The sequence below is a fragment of the Microcaecilia unicolor genome, chromosome 1, assembly GCF_901765095.1.
Source record: "Microcaecilia unicolor chromosome 1, aMicUni1.1, whole genome shotgun sequence".
Classification (NCBI taxonomy): Eukaryota; Metazoa; Chordata; class Amphibia; order Gymnophiona; family Siphonopidae; genus Microcaecilia; species Microcaecilia unicolor.
In genome coordinates this window covers 493,960,061-493,986,847 of record NC_044031.1, presented here as the reverse complement: position 1 = coordinate 493,986,847, position 26,787 = coordinate 493,960,061, and the positions used below count along the sequence as shown (strand labels likewise).

At 41.8% G+C, this 26,787-nt stretch overlaps 1 protein-coding gene across 1 annotated transcript in view; it reads right to left on the bottom strand.

The window, feature by feature from the left end:
- LOC115477536 (lipoxygenase homology domain-containing protein 1-like) overlaps positions 1–26,787 on the bottom strand; it is a 428,353-nt gene that overhangs the window by 353,451 nt on the left and 48,115 nt on the right. The window contains exons 6-8 of the mRNA XM_030214471.1: positions 18,626–18,758; positions 12,735–12,886; positions 9,485–9,639 (exon numbers count right to left, since the gene is read on the bottom strand). Of these exons, the coding sequence (XP_030070331.1) occupies positions 9,485–9,639; positions 12,735–12,886; positions 18,626–18,758 (440 nt within the window). The remainder of the gene's footprint in view (positions 1–9,484; positions 9,640–12,734; positions 12,887–18,625; positions 18,759–26,787) is intronic.

Sequence of the window (26,787 nt, the reverse complement as noted above, 5' to 3'; positions counted from 1 at the left end):
TTGGAGTTAATTTCTATGTTGTTAAAGGGATTGACAAAAATATGGAGGTGCTAATCGGTTGCATTATATAAACACTACGTAGAATTTGGTCAGCATAGTTTACAGCTATATATAAATAGTGCAAAAGACTTTGTTAAGACTTAACAAGATGTCCAGGCTGTAGTTAAGTAGTTGCTAGCTTGAGACATACATCATTTTCTTCTGTTTGAGCCTTCCAGTGCACAAAATATCTATAAAAGTTGCATCCCTTTTTCTAGTAGTTGCCACTAAAAAAAGATAGGCATCTATGAGACCTGGTGGAAGGAGATTAACCAGTGGGACACTGTCATATAAGGGTACAAATTATATCACAGTGATAGGGTGGATCGAATTGGTGTAGGGGTAGCATTATATGTTAAGGAGGGCCCTGAATCGAATAGACTAAAATTTCTGCAGGACACAAAACACGTCTTGGAATCCTTATGGCTAGAAATCCCATGTATAAAGGGGAAAAGGATAGTAATAGGAGTGTACTACCATCCACCTGGCCAGGATGAACAGAGAAATATAGAAATTTTATCAGAAAATTAGGGAGGTTAATAAACTGGGGAACACAGCAATAATGGGTAATCTCAATTACCCTGATACTGACTGGGTAAATGTAACGTCAGTGCATGCTAGGGAGGTAAAATTCCTTGATGAAATCAAGGACTGCTTTATGGAACAGCTGGTTCAGGAACCAACAAGAGGGGGAAAAATTTAGTCCTTAGTGGAGCGGATAATCTGGTGTAGAAGGTAATGGTGCTGGGCTGCTTGACAACAGTGATCATAATATGATCAGATTCAATATAAGCTCTGAAGTAGGTACACATAAGAAATCCAATACATTAGCATTTAACTTTCAAAAAGGAGACTATGATAAAATGGGAATGGTAAAAACAAAAGAGGAGCAAAATTTACATCAGGTGAAGGTACTGTTCAAGAATACCATCCTAGGAGCCAAAGCCAGATATATTCCATGTATTAAAAAAAGGATGAAGGAAGGCCAAACGACAGCCGCCATGGTTAAAAAGTGAGGTGAAGGAAGCTATTCAGAAAAAAGTCCGTCCCTACCTTTTCCTGTTTTCTTGTCTAAATGTGTCTCCATTATCACTTAGGGTCTGCTGTGCATTTGTTTTCGTTTGGGCATATATGCTAAAAGCCATAGGGTGTTCTTTTTTTCTTTATTGGTATTTTGCTATTTGATAGATCTTTTTTCTTTCAACAGGTACAAAAGCTCCTATAACTGAAGTATGGCTGGGAAACATCATGCCTCCAAAGCTGCCACCCCTGTTACAGCTTATGTCTCCATCCAGACAGAGATGCCACAAATTAGGTGCCCAATTTATGCAGACTGTGAGTCTATTCTATAATGGCAATTATGTGTTTAATTTCAATTAAAGAATACTAGCATAAGTCAACATTAACACACCTACATTTAAGCATGCCACTTAATGCCATGCCAATAGCACATGTAATTGCACATATCTAAATGGGTAATCTTGATAATTCTTGTTTTTGTATAACTTAACACTAATTATGTGAGTACTATACTCTAGAAATTTGTCTTATGCATATTGCACAAGTTGGGCCTGTGAGACCCCAGGTAGGGTTGCTGGGGTGGCCCTAGGAATAACTCAGCCAGAGAAGATATGTAAAGGTGAAAGTAAATGGTTTTATTCACCTGAGCCCTCACAGGCCAGGAATACATAGTAACATAGTAGATGACGGCAGAAAAAGACCTGTATGGTCCATCCAGTCTGCCCAACAAGATAAACTCATATGTGTATACCTTACCTTGATTTGTACCTGCCTTTTTCAGGGCACAGACCGTACAAGTCTGCCCAGCAGTATTTCCTGCCTCCCAACCACCAGTCCCGCCTCCCATCACTGGCTCTGGCACAGACCGTATAAGTCTGCCCTCCACTATCCTCACCTCCCAACCACCAACCTCTCTTCCCCCACCTGCTCCGCCACCCAATTTTGGCTAAGCTTCTGAGGATCCATTCCTACTGCATAGGATTCCTTTATGCATATCCCACGCATGTTTGAATTCCGTTACCGTTTTCATCTCCACCACCTCCCGCGGGAGGGCATTCCAAGCATCCACCACCCTCTCCGTGAAAAAATACTTCCTGACATCTTTTTTGAGTCTGCCCCCTTCAATCTCATTTCATGTCCTCTCGTTCTACCGCCTTTCCATCTCCTGGAACGTCTGTATCATATCACCCCTGTTCCTCCTTTCCTCCAGGGTACACATGTTCAGGTCAGCAAGTCTCTGCTCATACGTCTTGGAACGCAAATCCCATACCATTCTTTTCTTTGCACCGCTTCCATTTTTTTAACATCCTTCGCAAGGTACGGCCTCCAAAACTGAACACAATACTCCAGGTGGGGCCTCACCAACGACTTGTACAGAGGCATCAACACTTCCTTTCTTCTGCTGATCACACCTCTCTCTATACAGCCTAGCAACCTTCTCGCTACGGCCACCGCCTTGTCACACTGTTTCGTTGCCTTCAGATCCTCGGATACTATCACCCCAAGATCCCTCTCCCCTCAGTACCTTACACATAAGTCTCTCGTGGGTTTCTACTCCCTAAATGCATCACTTTGCATTTCTTCGCATTGAATTTTAATTGCCAAACCTTAGACCATTCTTCTAGCTTCCTCAGATCCCTTTTCATGCTTTCCACTCCCTCCCGGGTGTCCACTCTTTTGCAAATCTTAGTATCATCCGCAAATAGGCAAATTTTACCTTCTAACCCTTCGGCAATGTCACTCACAAACATATTGAACAGAATCGGCCCCAGCACCGATCCCTGAGGCACTCCACTACTCACCTTTCCCTCCTCCGAGCGAACTCCATTTACCACCACCCTCTGTCGTCTGTCCGTCAACCAGTTCCTAATCCAGTTCACCACTTCGGGACCTATCTTCAGCCCATCTAGTTTATTTAAGAGCCTCCTGTGGGGAACCGTGTCAAAAGCTTTGCTAAAATCTAAGTAGATTACGTCTATAGCACGTCGATGATTCAATTCTCCAGTTACCCAATCAAAGAATTCAATGAGATTCGTTTGGCACGATTTCCCTCTGGTAAAACCATGTTGTCTCGGATCTTGCAACTTATTGGCTTCCAGGAAATTCACTATCCTTTCCTTCAGCATCGCTTCCATTACTTTTCCAATAACCGAAGTGAGGCTTACCGGCCTGTAGTTTCCAGCTTCTTCCCTATCACCACTTTTGTGAAGAGGGACCACCTCCGCCGTTCTCCAGTCCCTCGGAACCTCTCCCGTCTCCAAGGATTTATTAAACAAATCTTTAAGAGGACCCGCCAGAACCTCTCTGAGCTCCCTCAATATTCTGGGGTGGATCCCTTCCGGTCCCATGGCTTTGTCCACCTTTAGCTTTCCAAGTTGTTGATACACACTCTCTTCCGTGAACGGTGCTCTATCCATTCCATTCTCAGGTGTACTTTTGCCAGTCCCCCGCGGTCCTTCTCCAGGATTTTCTTCAGTGAAAACAGAACAAAAGTATCTATTTAGCAAATTGGCTTTTTCTTCATCATTATCTACATAGCGGTTCGCTGTATCTTTTAGTCTCACAATTCCCTTTTTAGTCATTCTTCTTTCACTAATATACCTGAAGAAATTTTTGTCGCCCCTCCTTACATTTCTAGCCATTTGTTCTTCCGCTTGCGCCTTCGCCAGACGTACCTCTCTCTTGGCTTCTTTCAGTTTCATCCAGTATTCCTCCCCGTGTTCCTCCTCTTGAGATTTTCTATATTTCTGGAACGCCAACTCTTTAGCCTTTATTTTCTCAGCCACTTGCTTGGAGAACCATATCGGTTTCCGTTTTCTCTTGCTTTTATTTACTCTCCTTACATAAAGGTCTGTGGCCCTATTTATTACTTCTTTCAGCCTGGACCACTGCCCTTCCACTTCATGTACATCCTCCCAGCCCATCATCTCCTTCCTCAGGTATTCCCCCATTTTACTAAAGTCAGCACGCTTGAAATCCAGGACTGAGTTTAGAGTATTAGGAATCTCAGATGCAACAGTTTCTCTGGGTTAGTAACAGTCTTGAGTAGTCCTCTGGCTAACAAGCCAAGCAGTCTATGGCTGGTGCGGCTGCCCCACCCCAAACACAGCCTGTGAACTCCCAGGTCTCCTGAGAGCTCAAGTCTAGCCCTAGCCAGACCTCAGCAATGCTTGCAAGTCTTAAGAAACCAAGTTGGTTTACCTCAGCCAGATCACAGCAGTTAACTGCGTTCAGTCAAGGTATAGACTTGGGCTTCAGTTCTTCCTTCCCTGGACCTCTTTAACCGCAGCCTTGCCCTGTCTTTTAAACTCCCAGGTATTGACTCCGCCCTTCCAAGCTCACTTCCTCCTGAGGTGGGATCAGAGCTCTTAGGGTGGTCCAGGTTAGTTAGAGAGGGACTTTTCTTAGGTGTGAGGGGTAGTGTTCTATAAACCCTTTCACAGGGCCCAATGCAGAGACATGGATGTCTCAGCACGTGGCTTCTACCACAAGCATAATACTTGACCAAGTAGAAAGCTAAATGCATCACAGTTTATGGACACAAAGCTTGCAGCAAATTGGGGGAGCATGATGGAAACATGTGCACAAAGGTTTAGCAGTAAGTGTGGCTTCATTGTGCACAAGTCCAAAGGAAAAACAGAAGTGCCCACATATACATAGTAACATAGTAGATGACGGCAGAAAAAGACCTGCATGGTCCATCCAGTCTGCCCCAGACAAACTCATATGTGTATAACTTACCTTGAATTTGTACCTGTCCTTTTCAGGGCACAGACCGTATAAGTCTGCCCAGCAGTATTTCCCACCTCCCAACCACCAATCCCGCCTCCCATCATCGGCTCTGGTACAGACCGTATAAGTCTGCCCTCCCCTATCCTAGCCTCCCAACCACCAACCCCTCTTCCCCTCACCTGCTCCGCCACCCAATTTCAGCTAAACTTCTGAGGATCCATTCCTTATGCACAGGATTCCTTTATGCATATCCCACGCATGTTTGAACTCCGTTACCGTTTTCATCTCCACCACCTCCCGCGGGAGGGCATTCCAAGCGTCCACCACCCTCTCCGTGAAAAAATACTTCCTGACATCTTTCCTGAGTCTGCCCCCCTTCAATCTCATTTCATGTCCTCTCGTTCTACCGCCTTCCCATCTCCGGAAAAGATTCGTTTGCGGATTAATACCTTTCAAATATTTGAACGTCTGTATCATATCACCCCTGTTCCTCCTTTCCTCCAGGGTATACATGTTCAGGTTAGCAAGTCTCTCTTCATACCCACACATTGGCACCTCTTCTTTTGCACCTAAAGTGTACCTCACAAAAATTTCTTGCAAGGCTCATTTTAGCAAGAAAAACATGCGCCAATGTGTGGTTTTACTTTTGGTTTTGTTCAGAAATGCATACATGTTTGTTACTTCCCATCTGCCTTTGAAACTTGCAGGTACTTCCTTCTGGTTGCAAAAGAAGACAAAACTGACAATTAAATCTCAAAAACTGGAATGAAATCCTCTCCACAAATCCCTCTATAATGCCCCAGACCTGATGAAAACTTGTGCATGTGTAATAAGCTCTCCGCATTGCACAGAATACTTAAATGAGCTCATTACCCTCATTCTTTTAATACAATGTGTGGCCATGTCTTCCATGTGAGCTAACGTTCAACCCTTTTCTGCATTCAGCAGCTGTGCGGTTAGGTTCGCGGTGGAGTCAGCTTCAGAATGTTTGACATATGATTCACAGAGCAAAAATGAGCTTTTCAGAAAAATGAAATTACATTCAGTAACTGTGCCCATTTATCAGCCAGAAGAAGGGTGCAAAAAAATGGTATTAACAAAGAATGAGTGGTTTTCCATTATCACTTAAGATTCAAGCATAAAGCACATAATGTTTATGTCATACTTCTCTCAACACTGTACACTCATGGACTCATTCTCTACTGTATCTACCCAAGAGAGCTCCATCCTCAGAATAAAAATCACACATATGCTCATTTAGGGAGTTCTGTGTAAATACATGGATATTAAGTATGACTCCAGGACAATTAGCAATCACATCTGTCAGCTAAGTTTTTATGTGGCATGAATGGTGTGAATTAAGTGTGAAAGACATATATGTCTATAAAAGCTTGTCAGATTGAGAAACTACTGTATATAGCAGTATTAAATGGTACTGTAAGAAGACAGCATTCATGAGTCCTAGCTCCTTATACACAGCATCCATATAGTCTATGTATTTCCTTCATTCCATAACAGGTTGCTTAAATGTACACGCTGACAGCCAGATTCTGTAAATGGCATCTAAAATATAGACATTCAAAAAAAGCACTTAGCACTATTCTATAAACCATGCCTAAAGTTAGGCGCAATTTAAAGAACAGCGCATAGGGCTGGTGAACATGCCCATATTTAGGCATGACCATTTATACCACTGAAAACCTGCTGTAAATACCCACACCTAAATGTAAGCACATTCCCGCGAATTCTATAGCCACGCGAGTAAATTTGAGGAATGCCTCCGACATGCCCATACTCTTCTCATGGCCACGTCGCCTTTCAGCTATGCATGTCAGAATTTAGGCCCGCATCTTTTTAGAATATGCCTAAAAGATGCAAGCGTAAATTCCAATTATTGCTGATAATTGGTTGTTATCAGCCAATTATCATCACTGATCGGCTGATTACTCAGTTAAGGTGTGTCTGTAAATTTGGGGCACACCCAATTTAATGTGCGCAACTCACTGCATCTTATATACATTTGTTTGATCTGTAGGGGGACTGCCTTGAAACATGTCGGCACCAATCCCCTTTGAGTGCAAGAAAGAGCTTTAAAGATAAGTACATGAATATAATCGTGAATAATGCAAGAAAAATTTAAGAAAAATCATAAAAATACAAAAAAGCTTTAAAAAATAACTGTACGGACTGATGATGGTATAAAGTGATTCACCTCCTTCCAGTTCTTCATGGAAGCTGACCTCTGATGGTTCGTCACCTTTTCAAAGAGGATATTTAGAACATTGAGGTGGCAGAATAGTAGGTTATGAGATTTGGATCATTTATAGAATACTGCCATCCATTCAGGTAAATGTACATTTACCCTTGAAAATGCTTGAATTGCTGCTTATGAGTGATATATGAAAGATGCAAATTATCTATATATATCTATATCTATATATACACATACACAGTGCACTCCATTTAAGTGCACGTCGTATAAGCGCATGCTCTGTTTAACTGCATGCCGTACTTCGGTCCCGTTTTTGGCGCCATCAATTTCTATGGGGACAAACTTCGGTTTAGCGCACCACTGATAAGTGCAAGATTCGCTTTTTGCAGCTGAAGTAGACCACGTATCATTTTTTTTTTTAAATTTTAGAAATTTATCATTGAGGCTCTGCATAGGCTGAGAGTGAGGGTACACCTTTTATATAGGTTAGTATGGTTAGATGTTTGTGGAATCTAAGCTATATTTTAAAGGCAAAAAACTCGTTATCCTATGAGGGAAGTTATACTGGTCTTTTAGAATCAGCTTTTGCAAGGGAACATTAGCTATTGTTTAAGAAAAGGGAAGCACAGTTGAAAATGTTTGAGCATGTTACTGATAGAATAAATGAAAAGGAGCTGTTGTAGCTTACATTCCTGTTTTTGCCAAGGATAAAAAGAGTGCAAGCAAGTCAAAATTGCTCTCAAAAGAAGAAATATCAGCAGTGCTCTGCAGTATAATTCAGTCCAGCTATATTTAGCAAATATATTTGGGACTGAGAAATGCCAGATCCAGAATGAGAAACTGTTTGTGCATCTGCCTGTGGGCAGAAAGGAGGGTGTTAACAGAAATTTAGAGCACCTCTTTCTCCTGTGTGCTCTATATCTTTTTTGTTCATTCCAAAATGGATACTTTTTCTTATTCCAAATGTCTCTTGAGTATCTCCTTGTTCAACAATTGCTTTTAGGGATTACTCACCAGGGATCTAGGACCCTAAGCAATAAGGGTCATGGGCCCCACTCTGGGTTCCACATCTCTCCCTCTCTCCCTCCATCTCTCCTCCCCAATCCAACATTTTCCCCCATCCCTCTCCAGATCGAACATCTTTCTTCTCCTCCCTCCCCTCCCCAGATGCAACATCTCTCCTTCTCATTCTTTCTCCCCCAGGTGCACTATCTCTGCTCCTCCCTCTACAGCTCCACCATCTCTGCCCCCTCCCCCACAACCGGGGCCAACATCTCTGCCTCCCTTCCTCTCTTCCCCATTCCAACATCTCTCTCCTTCCCGAGGTCATCTCCCCCGCTCTTCTCCATCCACAGGTTAATCTCTCAGTCTTCCCTTCCCAATGCATGAACCTCAAAAGTTCCTTTCTCCATACAGAACCCTGGCATAGCTGCCTGCCGCTGATAAGAACCTTCTCTCTGCTGCAGCCCACCTTTGCAGAAGTGGGAAGTTACATCAGAAAGGGGTGGACCCTTTATGGAGAAAGAAACTTTTGAAGTAAACACGCAGGGCATATCAACACACGGGGGGGGGGGGGGGGGGGGGGGGAATGCCGGAGTGGGGGAGGGGTGAAAGAAAAGGGGAGTGCCAGACCCAGGGATGGAAAGGAGAGAAATGTCGGTCATGTGGGAAAGAGGTGCTGGGTTCCCCAACTGCTCTGGGCCCTCAGGCATTGCTCGGTTGCCTGAATGGTCAGTCCGCCCCTGTTACTATTGATTATCTAAAGGCCAGAATGATTTGGAGCAAATGAGGTACTTTTTGAGCTCTGCAAGACAAGAAATATTTTCTTGTATAGTGTAGTTAGTGAAATGGTAATGAGTTATTGCAAGAAGTGACAACTCGTGGGTGTGTTTGTGAAGGCAGACACTTAGAGAAACAAACAATTTAACAGGATTAAATAATGCAGTGTCTCCGCATTTCTCTGAATATCTTTGAATGGTTCAGTTTTAACAGCCCATTATCAACTGCCCTGAGACTGCTTCCTGTTCTATACTGTCATCCTTTCCTTTTTCCCAGCAATAGAAAGAAATGTAATGCAGCAACATTTCTTGATATTTCTTTATGAAAAAGGGCTCTGTTTGGAACCTGCTTATATAACATTATTTGTGTCTAGGTTTTGCTGATTAACCCTTCAAGCAACTTGATAGAATGTATTTAATTCATTCTGAACCTGAAGCATCTTTCTTCATTTGGCAATGTGATAGAAAATAGTAAGGCCTTTTACACATTCTTTCCAGAAAACAGCTAAATAAAACAATTGCTGTCATAGTAATAGGTGGTGTTGCTCTGTGAACAGAATAGTAGACATATTCCCCACTATCTCTTTTGTGAAAAGTAGATTTGTTGGCTAGGACATCCTCCAGTGCCTCTGAAAGGGCAGATAGCCCTGAAAGGCTCTTTATCATATGGCATTTCATATGACATTAATGTAAGAATATTTACCTTTCACAGTTGAAGATATATTCGGAGTCTTTGCCCGGTTCCCTGATGACTACTTTCTCACAGTACCAGTACTGTGACTTTTTACTGGCCTCACAGCGCATAAGAACCTTCCGTAGCTTCCCAAGAGACACTGCTTCAATGCCAAACACATCAACCTAGGAATAAACAGTCACTTACTATTGCATGATGGGAAAAGTGAGTAAACTCTCTCAAAGGAGAGAGAAAAAATAAAGCAGGCCAGTTTTTCTCAGCCATTTCTGAAACGCTTGCTTGAAAGGACATGCACTATATATGTGATAAAATAGAACCCTTAGATTAGAATTAGAATATTTATTTATTTATACACCTCCTTTATCCAAGGTGGAAATATAAAAAAAAACATATATAATAAAAACACAAAGACATATTCAGATAATGAAAACCCATAGTAGCAGCAAAATATCAGCTAAAAGTGAGTCCATGAGCTCAGAGCACAGCCGAATTAAGCGGGCACAAAAAATGACAAACAAAATAGATGATCCCTCAATGTCGTATTTCAAATACACAAGCCTGGATTCAGCCTTTCAACGTAAAGGCAGCTTATTCCATTCTACTGGTGCAATGACAGAAACATTTCCAGTTCTAGTTAGATCCAAATGGAAATGTTGTAAAGCAGGTACTGCGAGGTTGCATTGATCCTGCGACCGCAATGCATGTGCCAGCATATACCATGTCACAACTTATTTCAAGTAAGCAGACTAGTCCTGATGCAGTACATGGTGAGAAAGCAATAACAGTTTTATATAGAAGATGGGTTATATTTGTAACTTTCAGATCAAGATTATTCACAGGTATATTAGTAAAGAACTATTTATTTATTACATTTGTACCCCGCGCTTTCCCGCTTATCGCAGGCTCAATGCGGCTTACATAGTAACAAGAGAATACAATCTATAGTAACAGAATCTAAAGATCTAAAGATGGAAAGAAATAATGGACAAAGCTGGATGGATTCACTTTAAACCAAAGTGGAAATATATTTCATAAATCCAGCTGCATCTCTCTCAGGTGATAGTTACATTGATAAATTTGAAGATTTCCTATCAGATTTGATGACTGCACATTTATATGTATATTTAGCATTTAAGAAATGCTGCAATCATAGTAAAATCCACAAATCTCTGTGGCAGTAAAACAAATGGAAATTCACTTTATTTCCCTGGCAAACAAATCCACATCTCCCACTGACTTCTGCAATGCTCTCTCCCTCTGCAGTACTCAGAAGAGTAGTGTGTAAGGTCTAGATTATGGGCAGCAATGGGGCTCTTCTTGGTGACATGATCAAGTCTCAAATTTAAATACCACCCTCATGATTATGGCACCCAGATCTATCTCCTGTCATTGCCCCTTTCTCATCTGTATCCCTGTCAGCTAGCCAATTCGGATTCAGTTACCTATTTAAAAGTGCAAGTGTAAGGTTCTTTAAATTGCAGTTTTGGCATCTAAAATGCATTACACATGTACTAATATTTATTTTGGGCCCTGTTTACTAAGCCGCGCTGTAGACGTGCTAGCATTTTTAGCGTGTGTTAAAATTAGCGTGCGTTAATGCTAGAGACACCTATATATTCCTATGGATGTCTCTAGCATTAAAGACTGCTAATTTTTAGCATGTGCTAAAAACGCTAGCTCACCTTAATAAACAGGGACCATAGAGGCCCTTTTTCAAAGACACATTAAGGGCTTACATGCATCCAGTGTGTGCCAAATCAGCATTACCGCCTGGCTACCACGTGCCCTGGGCAGTAATTCTGAATTTGTCACGCGCCGAAAACGCATGATGGAAAATATTTTCTATTTTCTACCGCATGGCACTTAGCCAGCGGTAAATGTCAGTGGGCGCTTGCTGCATTCCTACCGCCCAGGTAGCTTGTGAGACCTTACCACTAAGTCAATGGGTGGCGGTAAGGTCTCAGGCGAAAAATGGATGCGCACTGGCTTTTATTTTGCCGCGCGTCCATTTTCTGGCCCCTTTAAAAAAAAGGCCCTTTTCCAGGACATGGCAAAAACTGGCCCGGCGCGTGCCCAAAAGACGTGCTTGCACTTCTGCAGTCTACTTTTTGCCACGGCTTAGTAAAAGGACCCCTAAAGTGTATTATAAGTGTAAGTTTCTTTAAATTGTTGTTTTGATATCTAAAACGCATTGCACATGTGCTAATGTTTATTTAATTAGTTGTCTTATAGACCACTCCTCCCAAAGAAGGTTCTAAGATAGTATTTATATCTTTCTTCCTCTTTTTCTCATCCTTCCATTAACCACCACAACAATGGTTTTAAGTACATTTAAATGGTGATTAGAAGCAAAATAAAAGGAAGAAGGTGACCAGTAGTTTCTTGGGATATTCTGGGTGGCAGAAAAAGGCCATGTATGCCAAGTGCTCATTTTTACAATGCTTTCCTTGGTCAAGTTTGTAATAACCTTTTTAAAAAAAACTAGAGGCAAAATTAGATTTTGCTGACCACGTAAGTGCATATTTTTTGCCCTGGGGGTGGAGACTAGGCATGTTCTGTGTTAATCAGTTAATGCAGGTACATTGCCGTACACTAACTGATTAAGGGGCCCTTTTACTAAGCCACGGTAGGTTGTACGAATGTGCAGTGCGTGCCCAAATGAGACTACCGTGCCCATAATGCCTGGATGGATTATTTATTTCCTCCCATGCGTGCCGCTGACCAGTCAACGTGCACATAGCACTTGAGTCCTTACTGCTACACCAATGGATGGTGTTAAGGGCTCAGGATGGTTTTAGATGCGCGCTGGTTTCAGTTTTACCACAGGCCCATTTTTGTCACGTAAAAAAAAACCCCTTTTTTGCAGACACGGTAAAAACTGGCCTGGTGCACGCCTAGTATCCTCACCTACAGTGCCTCAGGCCACTTTTTACCACAGCTTAGTGGTTCCCTAAGTGAATGGTTAGCATGTGAGCCTTTATTGCCTAGAAAATAGGTGTTGGTATGTGCTCACCTGCTAATGGGATAATTAGCGCTTGGACATTTTTGGTAAAATAGAAGAGTTGCCCATTTCCCAGCAGCACTAAAAACCCATGCTGAGGATAGCGAAGGCCACTTTTTAACGCTGCTTAGTAAAATGGCCCCTATGCTATTATACTCAATATTATTGTACTAAAGATCTCAGAATATCTGTCTTTTTATCTCACAGTTACATTAAAAACTCATTACAAATGAAGAAAGTGTAATTGTGCAAATGTACCTGTCCTCTTTGGAATTTTACTGGCAGGTCGGATTTATTTAAAAGCCTCATTCCCGAGTCTCCTCTTTCTCCATGGATACACATGTAAATTGGAGAATCTGTCTCCGCTTCCTCCAAATGTCCAGTGTGGACGTACACCTGATACTTTACAACTGCATCAACAAATTAAGAGCAGAGAACGTATGAATACATTTTCCCAATGCTGTAAAACAAAAATGTATTTTAAATGCCTTGCTTACTTTCATAACTCCTTTATACATTATTGATTCTCATTTATTACATATCCCTGTTTCTATAAGATAACTTTTTTTTGCTTCTTCATATTTTATTTCCTCAATTATTTTTATATTCTGTACAATTTAAAAGTAGTTCTTTTAAGACCTCAGAATTATTACAACTCATTAAACAAAGAGATATCTTTGAGGCCTCCCAGCACAGGCTCTGTGTATTTTCTGAATTATCAATTTTTTCAAACTTTTCTCCTAATTTTGTTTTATGGGGTTATTTGGACACACAAATAAACCATATAAAAGGAAAAAGCAGAAAAAATGTCCACACCAAAACCAATAATCCTGAATCAATTTGCAAAACATATAAGTAACAAGAAAATGCAAGTATGACAGAACAGAAACCCAATGTAGAACAAATAGAAATCCAAAAACTCAAGAATCAAAAAGAAAAATTGGAAAAATGCGCAGACGCAAAAATGAAGGAAGACAGGCAGGAAAGCAAAAAATTAGAATGTTGAATTAACAATAGTGAAAAACAATTTCGGTGCACATCTTGAACCACAGAAAAGTGCAATAAGCCAGACACAGCATAAGACAGAATGAAAACAACCCAAGGAAAGCAAAATTATGCTTCTGACACATCTGATTAGACTCAATCACCATTACCTCTATGACCATAAAGATCCAAATAAGCCAGTAATAGGGTTGTGAAATCCTTCTGCAGAAAGCAATCATCTTTTCTGTTTGTACTTACTTTTAGGAATCCTATGGAGAGAAGTTAGCATAAGCAAGAAGGAGTTTCCATGAGCCAGAATTTGGTGGTTCACAATCTGTTATTATGTTAAACTGATCCATAACATGCAAAATGATGGCAGATAAAGACCAGTAGACTCATCCTGTCTGATCAGCTGTCTTCTTGTGGTCCTCTACTATTCTTTGTTGATAAGCCTATACATTCCCACTTAACCCAGAATTAGCTCCCCCTTGCTTTTCACTTCACTTCAACCTTGTTTCTACCACAGCCTTCTATATCCGTTGTCAGCATGTTTAAATTCCTCTACAGTGTTAACATCTAACACCTCCACTGGCAGGACAGTCCAGGCTTTATCTTTTCCATCTTATAAAATCTATTATGACTAATCAAGTGTACCACCCCCTTTCCTTGTCTTTCAATAACATTTTGGTAATAATCCAGATGTTTTGTGAGACCTTGGTTTGTGGTGGAAATGTACGATAGACTGGATCCTATTAGAAAACGAGACAGGCCCCAAAACAGGGTCGATGTCCAAAACAGGATAGGGGCTAAAGTAGGCTGGAACAAGTAAAGCCACAGAGGCTCAGGAACCCAATCATATGCAGAAGTTGGCGGCTTCTCAGGAACCCACTCACACACAGACACTGATGCAGAAAGTACTGCTGGAACTCACACACACACATACATGGACTAGAAGTACTACTGGAATCCCCCCACCACCACCACCCACCCACACATACATACACACACACTGGAAACATGGCTGGAACCAAGTTGTACCAATGGAGACAGTAAACACTGCTAGAACCCACACACCCAGTGAGGTCAACTGCTTACTTGAACCCACTTGCACAGCGAGTATTGCAGCTACTTGAACCTACTCACACAATGAGGTAGCGGAACTGCAAAGTTGAGCAGGTAGAAGGAACGGGTGTCTCAGGACCCACAGGAAACAACAAGGACAGCTTATGACACATGAGTATCTAGGCTAGAGCCTGACGGGGTTGAATGCCCTGCTTCAGCATCTGGCGCAGGGCGATGCAGGTCCCACAATGTGCATCAGCAGGTGTGGTCCTGGCTCCGGAGTCACAGTAAGGCAGTGACACCAGACATCAGAACTAGTGAGGCTGTTGTCTGAAACATGTGGAGCATGATTTCAGAAAGGATGTCCAACTCAGAATAAGTATGTACAGGCTGGTATGTTGCTAGTGGTACTAGTGTTTTAGAACAGGATCTGCTGAAGTATGGCCTGTTCAAAAATACATGAGAAATGGACATCCATGTGCTGGTGACATTCAGCGTGAACATCCATTTTACAACTGAGACATCCAAACTATAAACAAGGAAAAAAAAGCAAGAGACAGGAACATCACTGTGGCAGCATAGAAACATTAATGTTATAAAATGACCCAATAGGTGTCCATGTGGAATAGCCTAATGGTTAATTCAATGGGTTAAGAACTAGGGTCTAACAGCCTGGTCCAAATCTCACTGTAGGTCTTTGTGAATTTTGTTTTTAGTGAGCCCTCCAGGGACAGAAAAAATATACTGTACCTGGATATACACCACTTCAATATCCTTCAGTCTTAAGCTCTGGAACTCTTTGCTTAAGCAAGTGGTAAAAGCAGTTAATGTAACTGGGTTTAAAAAAAAAGGTTTGGACAAATTCCTAGAGGGAAAGGAAAGCCACTGTTTAAACTTGGAATTAAGTAGCATAGAATCTTGCCCCTTTTTGAGTCTCTGCCAGGTACTTGTAACTTGGACTGGAAACTAGGCTAGATGGACCTTTGGTCTGACCCAGTAGGGCAACTCTTATGTTCTTATAGAAGTGATGTATATTCAGGTACAGTAGGTATTTTTCTGTCCATGGAGGGTTAACAATTAAAAAAAAATCACAAAGACCTACAGTGGAATTTGAACCAAGTTCCCTTGGCTCTTAGCCTTTCTCTCTAACCATTATGCTATTCCTCCACTCTGCAAGAAGATTTATGTGGCCATTTTATAACATGAATGCCCATAGTTCCTGAAGTTGTCACAGAGCCCAGATTCCTTTGCCAGTTTCACACTCAAGATGGGCAGCAACCCCTGGGGATTAAGGGGGTGACTTCTTTTTATCCCTCTAGTGGAGAGCTACTCAATCAGAGCACCTTTCTGTAATCTTGACATGCTGGGTACCTGGTCTAAATACCAACGTTCATCTTTTTTGGACATAGATGTCCCTTCCCCTTCTGAAATAGGAGTTGGATGTCTATATTTTGGCGCCTCCCTATTCCCTTCCAAAACATGCACATACTACTCCCCCTTGTTATATGGATGTGCTACAGTTTTAGATGTCCATATCCTGGCTGTATAAAATCAGGATTTAGAATCCATGCAGTATGGATGTCTAAATGTCTGTTTCCAAACATCCAAAACATGAAGACAGCTTCTAAAATAAGGACCAAAGATGCCAATATTTCAAAATGATTGGGAATGGCAAACACAAAACAAATTACAGCTGGCGAAAGCAAAAGTGGAAGATCAAATGGCTAAAAATGTAATGAGGGGACAAAAGAATTTTTTCAGGTACATTAGTGACAAGATGAAGGCTAAAAATTGAATTATGAGACTGAAAGATGCTGTGAACGACTATGTGGAAAATGATGAGTAAAAAATGAATATGCTAAACAAGTACCTTTGTTCTGTGTTCAAGGAAGAAAATCCTGGAGAAGGACCATGATTGACTGGCAAAGGTACATATGAGAATGGAGTGGAAGAAAGTGTTTACAAACAACTTGAAAATTTGAAGGTGGACAGAGCCATAGGACCGGATGGGATCCTTCCCAGGATATTGAGGGATCTGAGAAAGGTTCTGGTGAGCCCTCTTAAAGATTTGTTTAATAAATCCTTGGAGACGGGAGAGGTTCAGCAGGATTGGAGAAGAGTGGATGTGGTTCCTCTTCACAAAAGTGGTGACAGAAATGAAGCTGAAAACTACAGGCTGGTAAGCCTCACTTCGGTCGGATCCAAGGCAACATGGTTTTACCAAAGGTAAATCATGCCAAATGAATCTGATTGAATTCTTTGACTGGGCGACCAGAGAATTGGATTTCAGCAAAGCCTTTGACTTGGTTCCTCATAGGAGGCTCTTGAATAAACTTGACAGGCTGAAGTTAGGACCTAAAGTGCTGAACTGGATTAGAAACTGGTTGACATACAAACCCCAGAGGATGGTGGTTAATGGAATTCACTTGGAGAAAGGAAAGGTGAGTAGGGAGTGCCTCAAGGATTGGTGATGGGGCTCATTCTGGTCAATATATTTGTGAGTAACATTGCCAAAGGATTAGAAGGTGAGATTTGCCTTTTTGCAGATGATACCAAGATTTAGAACAGAATGGACACCCTGCAGAGAGTGGAAAACCTGAAAAAGGATCTGCAAATGTTAGAATAGTCTAATGTTTGGCTGTTAAAATTCAGTGCAAAGAAGTGCAGAGTGATGTACTTGGGGAGTAGAAATTCAAGGGAGCCATATGTGCTATGAGGTGAGAGTCTGATATGCACAGACAGGGAGAGGGATCATGGGATGATAGTGTCTGAGGATCTGAAGGTGACAAGGTGGTGACTGTAGCCAGAAGGATGCTAGGCTGTATAGAGAGAGGCATAACCTGCAGAAGAAAGGAGATGTTGATGCCCCTGTACAAGTCATTGGTGAGGTCCCACTTGGAGTATTTTGTTCTGTTTTTGGAGGCCATATCTTGCTAAGGATGTAAAAATACTTGAAGCAGTCCAGAGAAAGGCGACAAAAATGGTATAAGGCATGTGCCAAAAGACGTATGAGAAGAGACAGGAGGTCCTGAATATGTATACCTTAGAGGAGAGGAGGAAGAGGGGAGATATGATACAGAAGTTTAAATACTTGAAACGTATTAATATAGAAACAAATCTTTTCCAGAGAATGGAAAATGGTAAAACTAGAGGACATGAAATGAGGTTGCAGGGTGGTAGTCTTCGGAGTAATGTCAGGAAATTCTTTTTCACAGAGAGGGTGGTTGATGCCTGGAATGCCCTCCCAAGGGAGATGGTGGAGACAAAAATGTTGATGGACTTCAAAATGGCATGGGATGAAAATAGAGGATCTCTAATTAGAAACTGAATGGTATAAAAAAAACAAACTTAAAAGGTTTCATGTGTATTTGATGTGTCGAATGGTGCTTAGATGACAACTCTGACTGTGAAGAACTAAGGCCGGTGCCAGGCAGACTTGTACAGTCTGTGTCCCGTATATAGTAATCCAGTTTAGGATGGGCTGGGGAGGGCTTCAACAGAAACTCCAGTATTTGGAACAGAGCCAGGCAGACCTTTACTGTATGTGTCCCGCAAATGACAAGATTGATTTGGATAGTCTGGAGTGGGCTTCAGATGGCAACTGCAATTGTTGGAACCTAAGGACAGTACCAGTCATACTTCTAGGGTCTATGTCCCAGAAATGCCAAAGAGAGACAATGATCAAGTATTTTATATCACACTATTTGTTGGTTTAATCATGAATTGATAGCGAGTGTGACTGTTGGGCACACTGGCTGGACCGTTCAAGTCTGTATCTGCCTGGACTCAAATGAAAATGCTTAATATTGGAGGTGCTCAGCACCCATTGCACTAGCAGAGCTGGCTCCTATGCTTATACATATAGGTTTGTAAAATGGCATGGCTACATTTGGAAACATTGCCACTTAAACATGATGTTAAGCAACCTAGACTGGATCATTCTATCCTGAAAATCTATAGGCATCAGGGAATCCTAATGTTGGTGAAGCAAGCACATACAGTTTTTTACTCTGATTTTCCATGTTATCTGATTTTGAATTGCACTCCACCAAAACCTGTCTCATAGAGCATCAGATTGCTTCTCTGTTTCTTTTAAAACCTACTTGCATACGTTGGCTTTCCATTTTTTATCACTGGACATTCACACACAGTACTGCAATCCCCACGGTTTCTTGATAACCATCTGTTCACTTCAAAGTACAGCTTCATTCTGCTTTTTAAATTCATCAATATGACCTGGGGGAGAAAGTTAACAAAGTATTTTGTTTGTGTCATAGCAGTAATTAGTTCTCATATTACTACTACTACTACTACTTAACATTTCTAAAGCGCTACTAGGGTTACGCAGCGCTGTACAATTTAACATAGAGGGACGGTCCTTGCTCAAGGAGCTTACAATCTAAGAGACAAGTGAACGGACAGTCCGATAGGGGCGGTCAAATGGGGCAGTCTGGATTTAGTGAATGGTAAGAGTTAGGTGCCGAATGCAGCAGATCCAGCCCATGGTGTACATTTTTTCTTTACCTATAAACTTCATCCTATGTCCGTCCCCACCTACTGCAGCTCTGTGATTTCAGCCAGCAGACTGAACACAGCCTCAGACTCAATTGTCCTTCCATGCTTATCCTTACTACACCAAACTTGCCTACTAAGAATGTCCCTCTTCTTCCTTCCTTCTGGTCCCGGGAATAAAGAGAGAAAACAATGGGGATTAGAATCACTGATTCTGGAGTTAAGCACTGCTGAACTTGCCAAAATGAATATTACAGCAGCTTTGCCTCTATAAATATACATATCACAAATGTGTTACACTGTCTTTTCTTCTCTAGAGAAGAAGCTATGGATATGTATGTTCAGAACTTTTTTTTTTCAATTTTATGAAGTTCAATATTAAAAAAAGAAAAATCTGGGTTCCTAAATTTAGAAGTAGCTCGAAATGTACTGAAATTTAGGATTCTAACAGTTATAGTCTTAAATTTAGGCCTCCAAAAGAGGAGCAGTATAAAAACTAGCCAAATAACCATCATGAGTGCAAGTCCCCCAGACCAAAATCCTGTCAGTTCAAAACTGCTTCAAAAAACCCTTCACCACTACTTAGATCAAAGGCCGTTGATATTTCTCCTAAAACTGAATATGTGGTCAAAAATAGATGACACCTCTAGTGGTATTGTAAATCAGTTATACAATCAAATTAGCAGCTAATTGGAATATGCAAAAGCACCAATGTTCATATAATTAAAAAAAAGCTTTAAAAGTGACACCCAGTTCACATGGATAACATAGGATCACTGTTAATGACATTTCCCCCTGAAATGAAGAAACATTTTTGAAAGAAAAATTTTTGGCCTGCACACCCTTAAAAATAAATGCTAATCTTCTACTTGTTTCCCCATTCTAAATCCACCCCTTTGCCACCATTCACTTTTTATTCTCCTAAATTTAGGGAAATAGTGAAATTGATGGGGTCTTTTACAAAGGCAGCATTTTCAGAGCACGCTAGCGTGCCTTTGTAAAAAAGACCCCATATTCACTCAGCCCTAACAAATATTCAACGAGGTCAATTTAGGAGCCTAGATTCTCTTAGATGTCCTTTTACTAAGCTGCAGTAAGAAATGGGCCTAGTGCACCCTTGCATGGGCCTTTTCTGCACTTTAAGCCCATTTCTGCTGTGACCATTGAAAACAGCTGTTGTCAATTTGTTTCATTGATGGCAGCATTGGCTATTGGTTAAACTTATATCACTTTAAGTAGATGGTGAATTGAGGATTAGTATCACCTGAATTCCAGCACATAATAAACAGAAAAAGAGTTACCCGATGAACGAAGTGCTGAACCACCAGGCAGTGATATTATCACTTGCAATAGTGAGTGGAAATTCTGAGGGTATTCTCAAAAAATTTTGAATATACACATAATAACACTTTTTGTAGCCTGTGCTGTGAATTTTTGATTGACGTTTTGATATTTGGTAACTTGTAGTCCTTGTTTAGAAATTTGTTGTTCTTGCACTAATGTTAGCATTAGTGCAAGGCCATTTAAAAAAAAAATTAACATGGGAGCACTTACTGCCTCCTATTTAGGTAGGGTTAAGGGCTCAGTTAATGTGGTGGTAATATGCACAGTGCATTCATGCTCATTCTCCACCCCTGACACGCTCCCACCCTCAAAAAAAATATTAAGAAATATTGGTCGCGGTTAGTACTCACAAATGGACAAAACTAATGCACAGTGATTTAGTGCATCCTGCATTAGGCCATTTTTGTTGTGTTTGGCGCAAATTAGCACCTAACGCACCTTAATAAAAGGATCCCAGTGTTAAGAACCTTAACCCTTTTGGTTGTCTCATGGTGTTTTTATTTTCTTGGCCCATTTTTTTTACTATGTTTCTTCCTGGTTTTGCACCACAAATCTGCCATACTCGTCCTATGCATGTCTTGTTATCCCTTCCATTCAGCAGATAGGAACTCATTTTATAACAGAGAAAGGAGTGGAGGGAGTCTAGCTAAAAATTCAAAAAAAGCTATGCTAAATTTTCAAGATATAAGTAGTTTCCTTGAAGCTTATTTTTAAAAGATGTGAATAAACATGTGGATAAAGATGAACCAGTTGACATACGATATCTGGATTTTCAGAAAGCATTTGACAAAGTTCCTCATGATAGACTCTTGAGGAAATTAAAATATCATGGGATAGGATGCAATGTCCTCTTTTGGAATGAGAATTAGCTATAAGAGAGAAAACAGGAAGTAGAGCTAAATGGACTATTCTCTTATTGCCAAAAGAAGAATGGTAGAGTACCCCAGGAATCTAAACTGGCACCTGCTGAGGTAAATTGTTCTGAATATCAATGGCACTGTTTTTTTTTATCTCTTTTGGCCCCATATTCCAAACTTGAAACCAAATGCAAAGTTAGTAATTGTCAAAATTCAGTTTTATGCAGCTTATCCTTTTCTATATTTATTTTCATAGTTATTTTCACTTGTCATTAAAAACAAAAATGCCTGCAAGCAGTTTACAACAAAAGGGAGGTACACATAACAGCAGTAAAATACACAAAGGAGCATTTTTGATATAATGTCTAAATCCAACTTTGGACATTTTGCTGAAAACGTCCAAAAATCAAATGGTGAACACTGCCATTTTCAAACCTGAAAAACGTCTGTGTTTTTGTTTCAAAAATGGCCATTTCCTAGATGTGTTGTAGATATTTCATGCTCAGTGCATATTTTTTTGTGACCATTTTCACAAAAAAGCATCCAAGGGGAAAAATGCACAAAAACAAGCCATTGAGATGTATGGGGGGGGGGGGGGGGGGGGCAGCATTCTTAGTAGACTGGCCGCAAATGCATCCCAGCAGAGCAGTGCTGCACCCTAGGGAGCACTGCAATGGACTTCACATAAAAGGTCCAAGGTACACATTTCACCGTTACCCTTTTATATTTTATGTGGAATCCTCTAAAACCTGCCAAAAACCTACTGTACTCAACTGTACACCACTACAATAGCCCTTATGCCTGCAGATGTCACCTATATGTGGGTCTGGTAGATTTTTGGTTAGTTTTGGAGGGCTCACACATTCCACCACAAGTGTAACAGTTACAGTGTGATAGGAGCCTGAGTCTCCTTCTCTAGAGTGCACTGACCACTAGGCTACTCCAGGAACCTGCTTGCTACTCTAATAGGACTGTCCATAACATCTGAATCTGTCATTGAGGCTGGTATGTACTGTTTCTTTCACATCTTTGGGGGGTGGGAGGGGCCAGTGACCAGTGGGGGAGTGAGGGGCGGCCAAGCCTTAAGCCCTCCAGTGGTCATATAGGGCACCTTTTTATGACTTAGTTGTGATTGAACAAGACAACCACAAAGCAGGAACCGTGAGTAGTGGAAAAAAAAAACCCAGTGAGGTAGATCCAAGGAGGATAACAAAAAAGTTTTATTTTAGCTATTCCCAATAAAGACTTTTTTGTTATCCTCCTTGGATCTACCTCACTGTTTTTTTCCCCATTCATTGTGATTGAAACAGGTCCAGACCAAAATGTCCAATTTTAGCCCTGGACGCAGGGCCGTGCCGATGCGGTAAGCGGGGTAAGCGCCGCAGGGGGGCGCCATCCTCTGGGGGGCGCCGCCGCTGCGTGCTTACCTTGCCCCTCCCGCTCCCATGTAGGAACTGCCCACCCTCTTCTCCCCCCCCAAGATCCCTTTCCTTTTTTTTTTCTTTAAATTTACCTTCCTCCGGCAGCACAGCATCAGTGAAGGAGGCGGCGCTCCCAGTCCCAATGTCTCTAGCCTTCCATTGGTTCACTCAGTGTCCCGCCTTCTTCTGACATCATCCTTGACGTCAGAAGAAGGCGGAACACTGAGCGAACCAATGGAAGGCTAGAGACGTCGGGACTGGGAGCACCGCCTCCTTCACTGACGCTGCGCTGCCGGAGGAAGGTAAATTTAAAAGAAAAAAAAAAAGGAAAGGGAACTTGGGGGGGAGAAGAGGGCGGGCAGTTCCTACATGGGAGCGGGAGGGCAGGGGAGAGAGGAGCATAGATGGGAGGGCAGGGTTCATGGAAGGGAGAGAGGGGAATTGCTTGATCGGGATGAATAGCGGGGGCAGGGGACAGATGGGCATGGATGGGTGGGAGGGTAGGGCTCAGGGAGAGAGGGGAATCACTGCCTTGGAGCCAGGCAGGTGCGGGGGGGGGGCGGCGCCGCAGGGGGGGGGCAGCGCCAACTGGTAGTCTGCAGTGGGGCGCCAGAGACCCTTGGCACGGCCCTGCCTGGACGTTTTTGCTTTGTTCCATTATGGCAGAAAAACATCCAAGTTGTGAGAACTCCCAAATCCCACTCCCAACATGCCCCTGACATGCCCCCCTTGTGATTTATATGCACTGCAGATGAACTGCATTAAAAAACTTCTTAAAAATATGTTTCAAAAATAGCGCTTTGGATGGTTTTAGAAGAAAAACGTCCATCTGCTGCTTTGTACCAGTTTTTATATCGTGTTCTGTTTTGAAAATGAGCCCCATAATGCAGTAAAACAGCAGCATAATACAGGAGGAGTGGCCTAGTGGTTAGAGTGGTGGACTTTGGTCGTGAGGAACTGAGTTCAATTCCCACTTCAGGCACAGGTAGCTCTTTGTGACTCTGGGCAAGTCACTTAACCCTCCATTGCCCCATGTAAGCCACATTGAGCCTGCCATGAGCAGGAAAGCACAGGGTACAAATGTAACAAAAAAAAAAAAAAAATTATATTTAACCCAATATCCCCCTGAATCCCTGTTACAGCTCCTACAAACATCAGTATATTCCAATAATAGATGAAGAAAGGTCTAGAAATCTCATAAAGAAGTCCTCAAAGTGAACCACACAAAAGTGCAACACCTTTAGCTCACCCCTTCAGTAGTAACCTTTTGGCAGGTACCTGTTACCTTCAACAGGCCAGAATAAATACAGGGCCCCTGCTTGTAAAGTTACAGGGAGTGAGGCAGAAAATACTAGGCTTTCATGCTAGAGACAGTGCAGAACAGGAAAAGTACCCAGACATTATTTGTATTCATGTTAGCTTGTTTTTTGGGGAGAGGGAGGAGGATGGAAATGAATGTCATTAAGAATGATTACTATGCACACTATTTGCAGATAATATACACTCTCCTGATACTACACGCATGTGTGAACCAGTACATATGCACAAACCATTGCATATGTGCACACATACGAACCATCAGGAAAGAAGGCTCACTATGTGCAAATAGTGCACAGTCTTCATGGGGAATGACGTGCTTTTGAAACGACTGCCCATCCTTACAGAGCTGCAGAGGAATTGGAGGCTACAGTAGGGACAGCTTATGGCGGACAGTAAACAGATGCCCTCTGCTTTATTAAGAAATCTGGAATCCCACTGATGATGATGTCACAGGGGCAGATACCAGATTCATAGGCTAAAGATAGAGCAAGAAGGGTACTAGAGTAGTAGAGATCACAGATAGCAGGTACCATATAGGTCATCTTCCCTGCTGCTGCTGAAAATTTTCTATTTTACACTTTCTTTATATTCTACCAAATATCTTATGCACCTGCTGATATGTCTAGCATATATATTACCAAATATGTATGCACCTGCTAATATGCCATCCATATAAGGTTCCACATACTGTGAGACCATGAAGGAGTAGATGGACTTGGAAAGTCTAAGAAAATTTAGACTGCCCTCTAGAACCCTTCATGGTAGGTTAAAGATTGAAGCCTGCTATTGAGAAAGGCCAGAGATCCCAACTTGCTAGACTGAAGAATGATCATCCTTCTAGCAAACCATTTCTCCCAATGTTTCCACCAAGTCAGCAGATGGAGAAGACAGTGGTGATGCTTAAGAATGCATCCTCCTTTTCTACTGCCCAGGATCTGACTGCTCTTTTGAGCCATATGCTGTACCATATGGTTTAAAGTTCTAGATAGATGTCAACAATAAGAGGAGGATACAGCCTGAAGCAATGCCATTTTCTAATATTTTTTTTCTGGCCCAGATCAGTAGTGGTGAGTGAGGAGGAGATGAGAGAACTGGAAGGAGATACAAATGAAAGCAAGGAGGATTGGCTGAGGAGCATGATGAGAGTCTAAGGGATGAGTTGGAGTTAAGGATTGAGGGGAGTGGCTAAAGAGATAGGAGAAGCAGTGGGGTGCAAAAGGATTGATTGGGGGCAAGAGAAGGGTTGAAGGTAAGACAGGTGATTGACTTTGCACGTGTATCTGGAAAGGCATACATAAAACTCCTTTGAAAATGTACAGACCATTGCGTACACCTTTCCAATCTTGCTTTTGTAAGTACAAACAACATAACAGCCAAGGGCCCGTGCAAATATTTTCTCTTATGGCAGTTTAGAAGTCATGTGTCTTTGCAAATGTTCAAAGATATATCTATGGTGATCTGGCTTGTGTAGTCAGACTTTCTGTCATACATTATCTAGATGTGTGAATGCCAAAGAATAGAATGCCAGGTGGAGAAACTGGAAGCTAATTTCTCTGCAAAGATCTGCCAAGATTAGCAATTTGTTTGTTAGATCTTGGAATATGCTCTTCTGACTGGAAAAGTACACTTACTTACATTTTTTAAAAAGGCATCAGAGATGAATGAAATAATTAAGAGTGTTCAGCAATGCCAGGTTACTTTGTGAGATCTGGATCACTTTTGACTTCACACAGTGCAGACCCACAATGAAGCAGACAGAAGGAAAAACTATGGTACCACCCATTATAATGAGAGCTCTTTTGCTTCGCCATAGTTTTGAGTCAGAAGTGCAAGAAACCAGACAGAACCATTCATACATGGGAATCAACTGGGTAACTTCTTCATGCCCCTTAATTTGTGGTGTCTACCCAGCATAATGCCATCAAGAGATGACCCTTCCCATAAAGCAGTCAAAATACAATACAAAAGCTGAGACTGTAGCTCCCTATGAGCCTAGGGATGTGCCTTCATGTGAAATAACATACAAAATTTAAATGACATTTCCCATGTCACTTCATATCATTTTTAATCTGAAATCACAGAAAACCCCCCCACTGAAATTTCATTAATAACGTGCACTATGAGGCCAACAAACCACCTAGCCCCCTCCTGCTAACAACCAGTACCCACCCCCCCAGGAACTCAACCTGAACCTACCTTAACAGCATCAGCTGATACCCCCCCCCCCCCCCCCGGGCACAAGCATTAGACAATGTATCATCCTTACCATCCCCCCAGGTGTTAGCATCACCCTTTCCCCACCCACTCATGCTAAAAAGAGGCAGCCAATTTTCACCCCTAGTCTCAGATTCTCAATTTACTGGGGGTATCATTGATGGTATAGTTTAAGGGCAGGTGCTTCCAGTTAAGTTGCTGCCTTGATTCAACATGGTGGCTCCAACTCCTAGTGGCAGTGTCACAGTACCACCACTCAAATTGCCAAACAAGGAGTGAAAGTTAAGTGGTTTAATTTAGGCCAGCAAAAATACTGTCCTAAACAAAACCATTCAGCTATAAGAATAGCTGCCAGTGGTGGATGCTCTGCATATAAATATTCTGTACCACTGCTTATCTGTACAGTCACACTGAATTGACATACTTTTTAAACTTAGTAATGCAAGAATACAGCTAGAGGTCACTGCCACTATTTTTTGACAGAAGCTGCCACTGAGTGGGATTTACTCATGCCACACTTAGCCACTGAACCACCAATAAAGTTAACGTAGGCCTGGGGGGCCAGCTAGGACTTTGAGGAGGGTCAGGACATCTTGA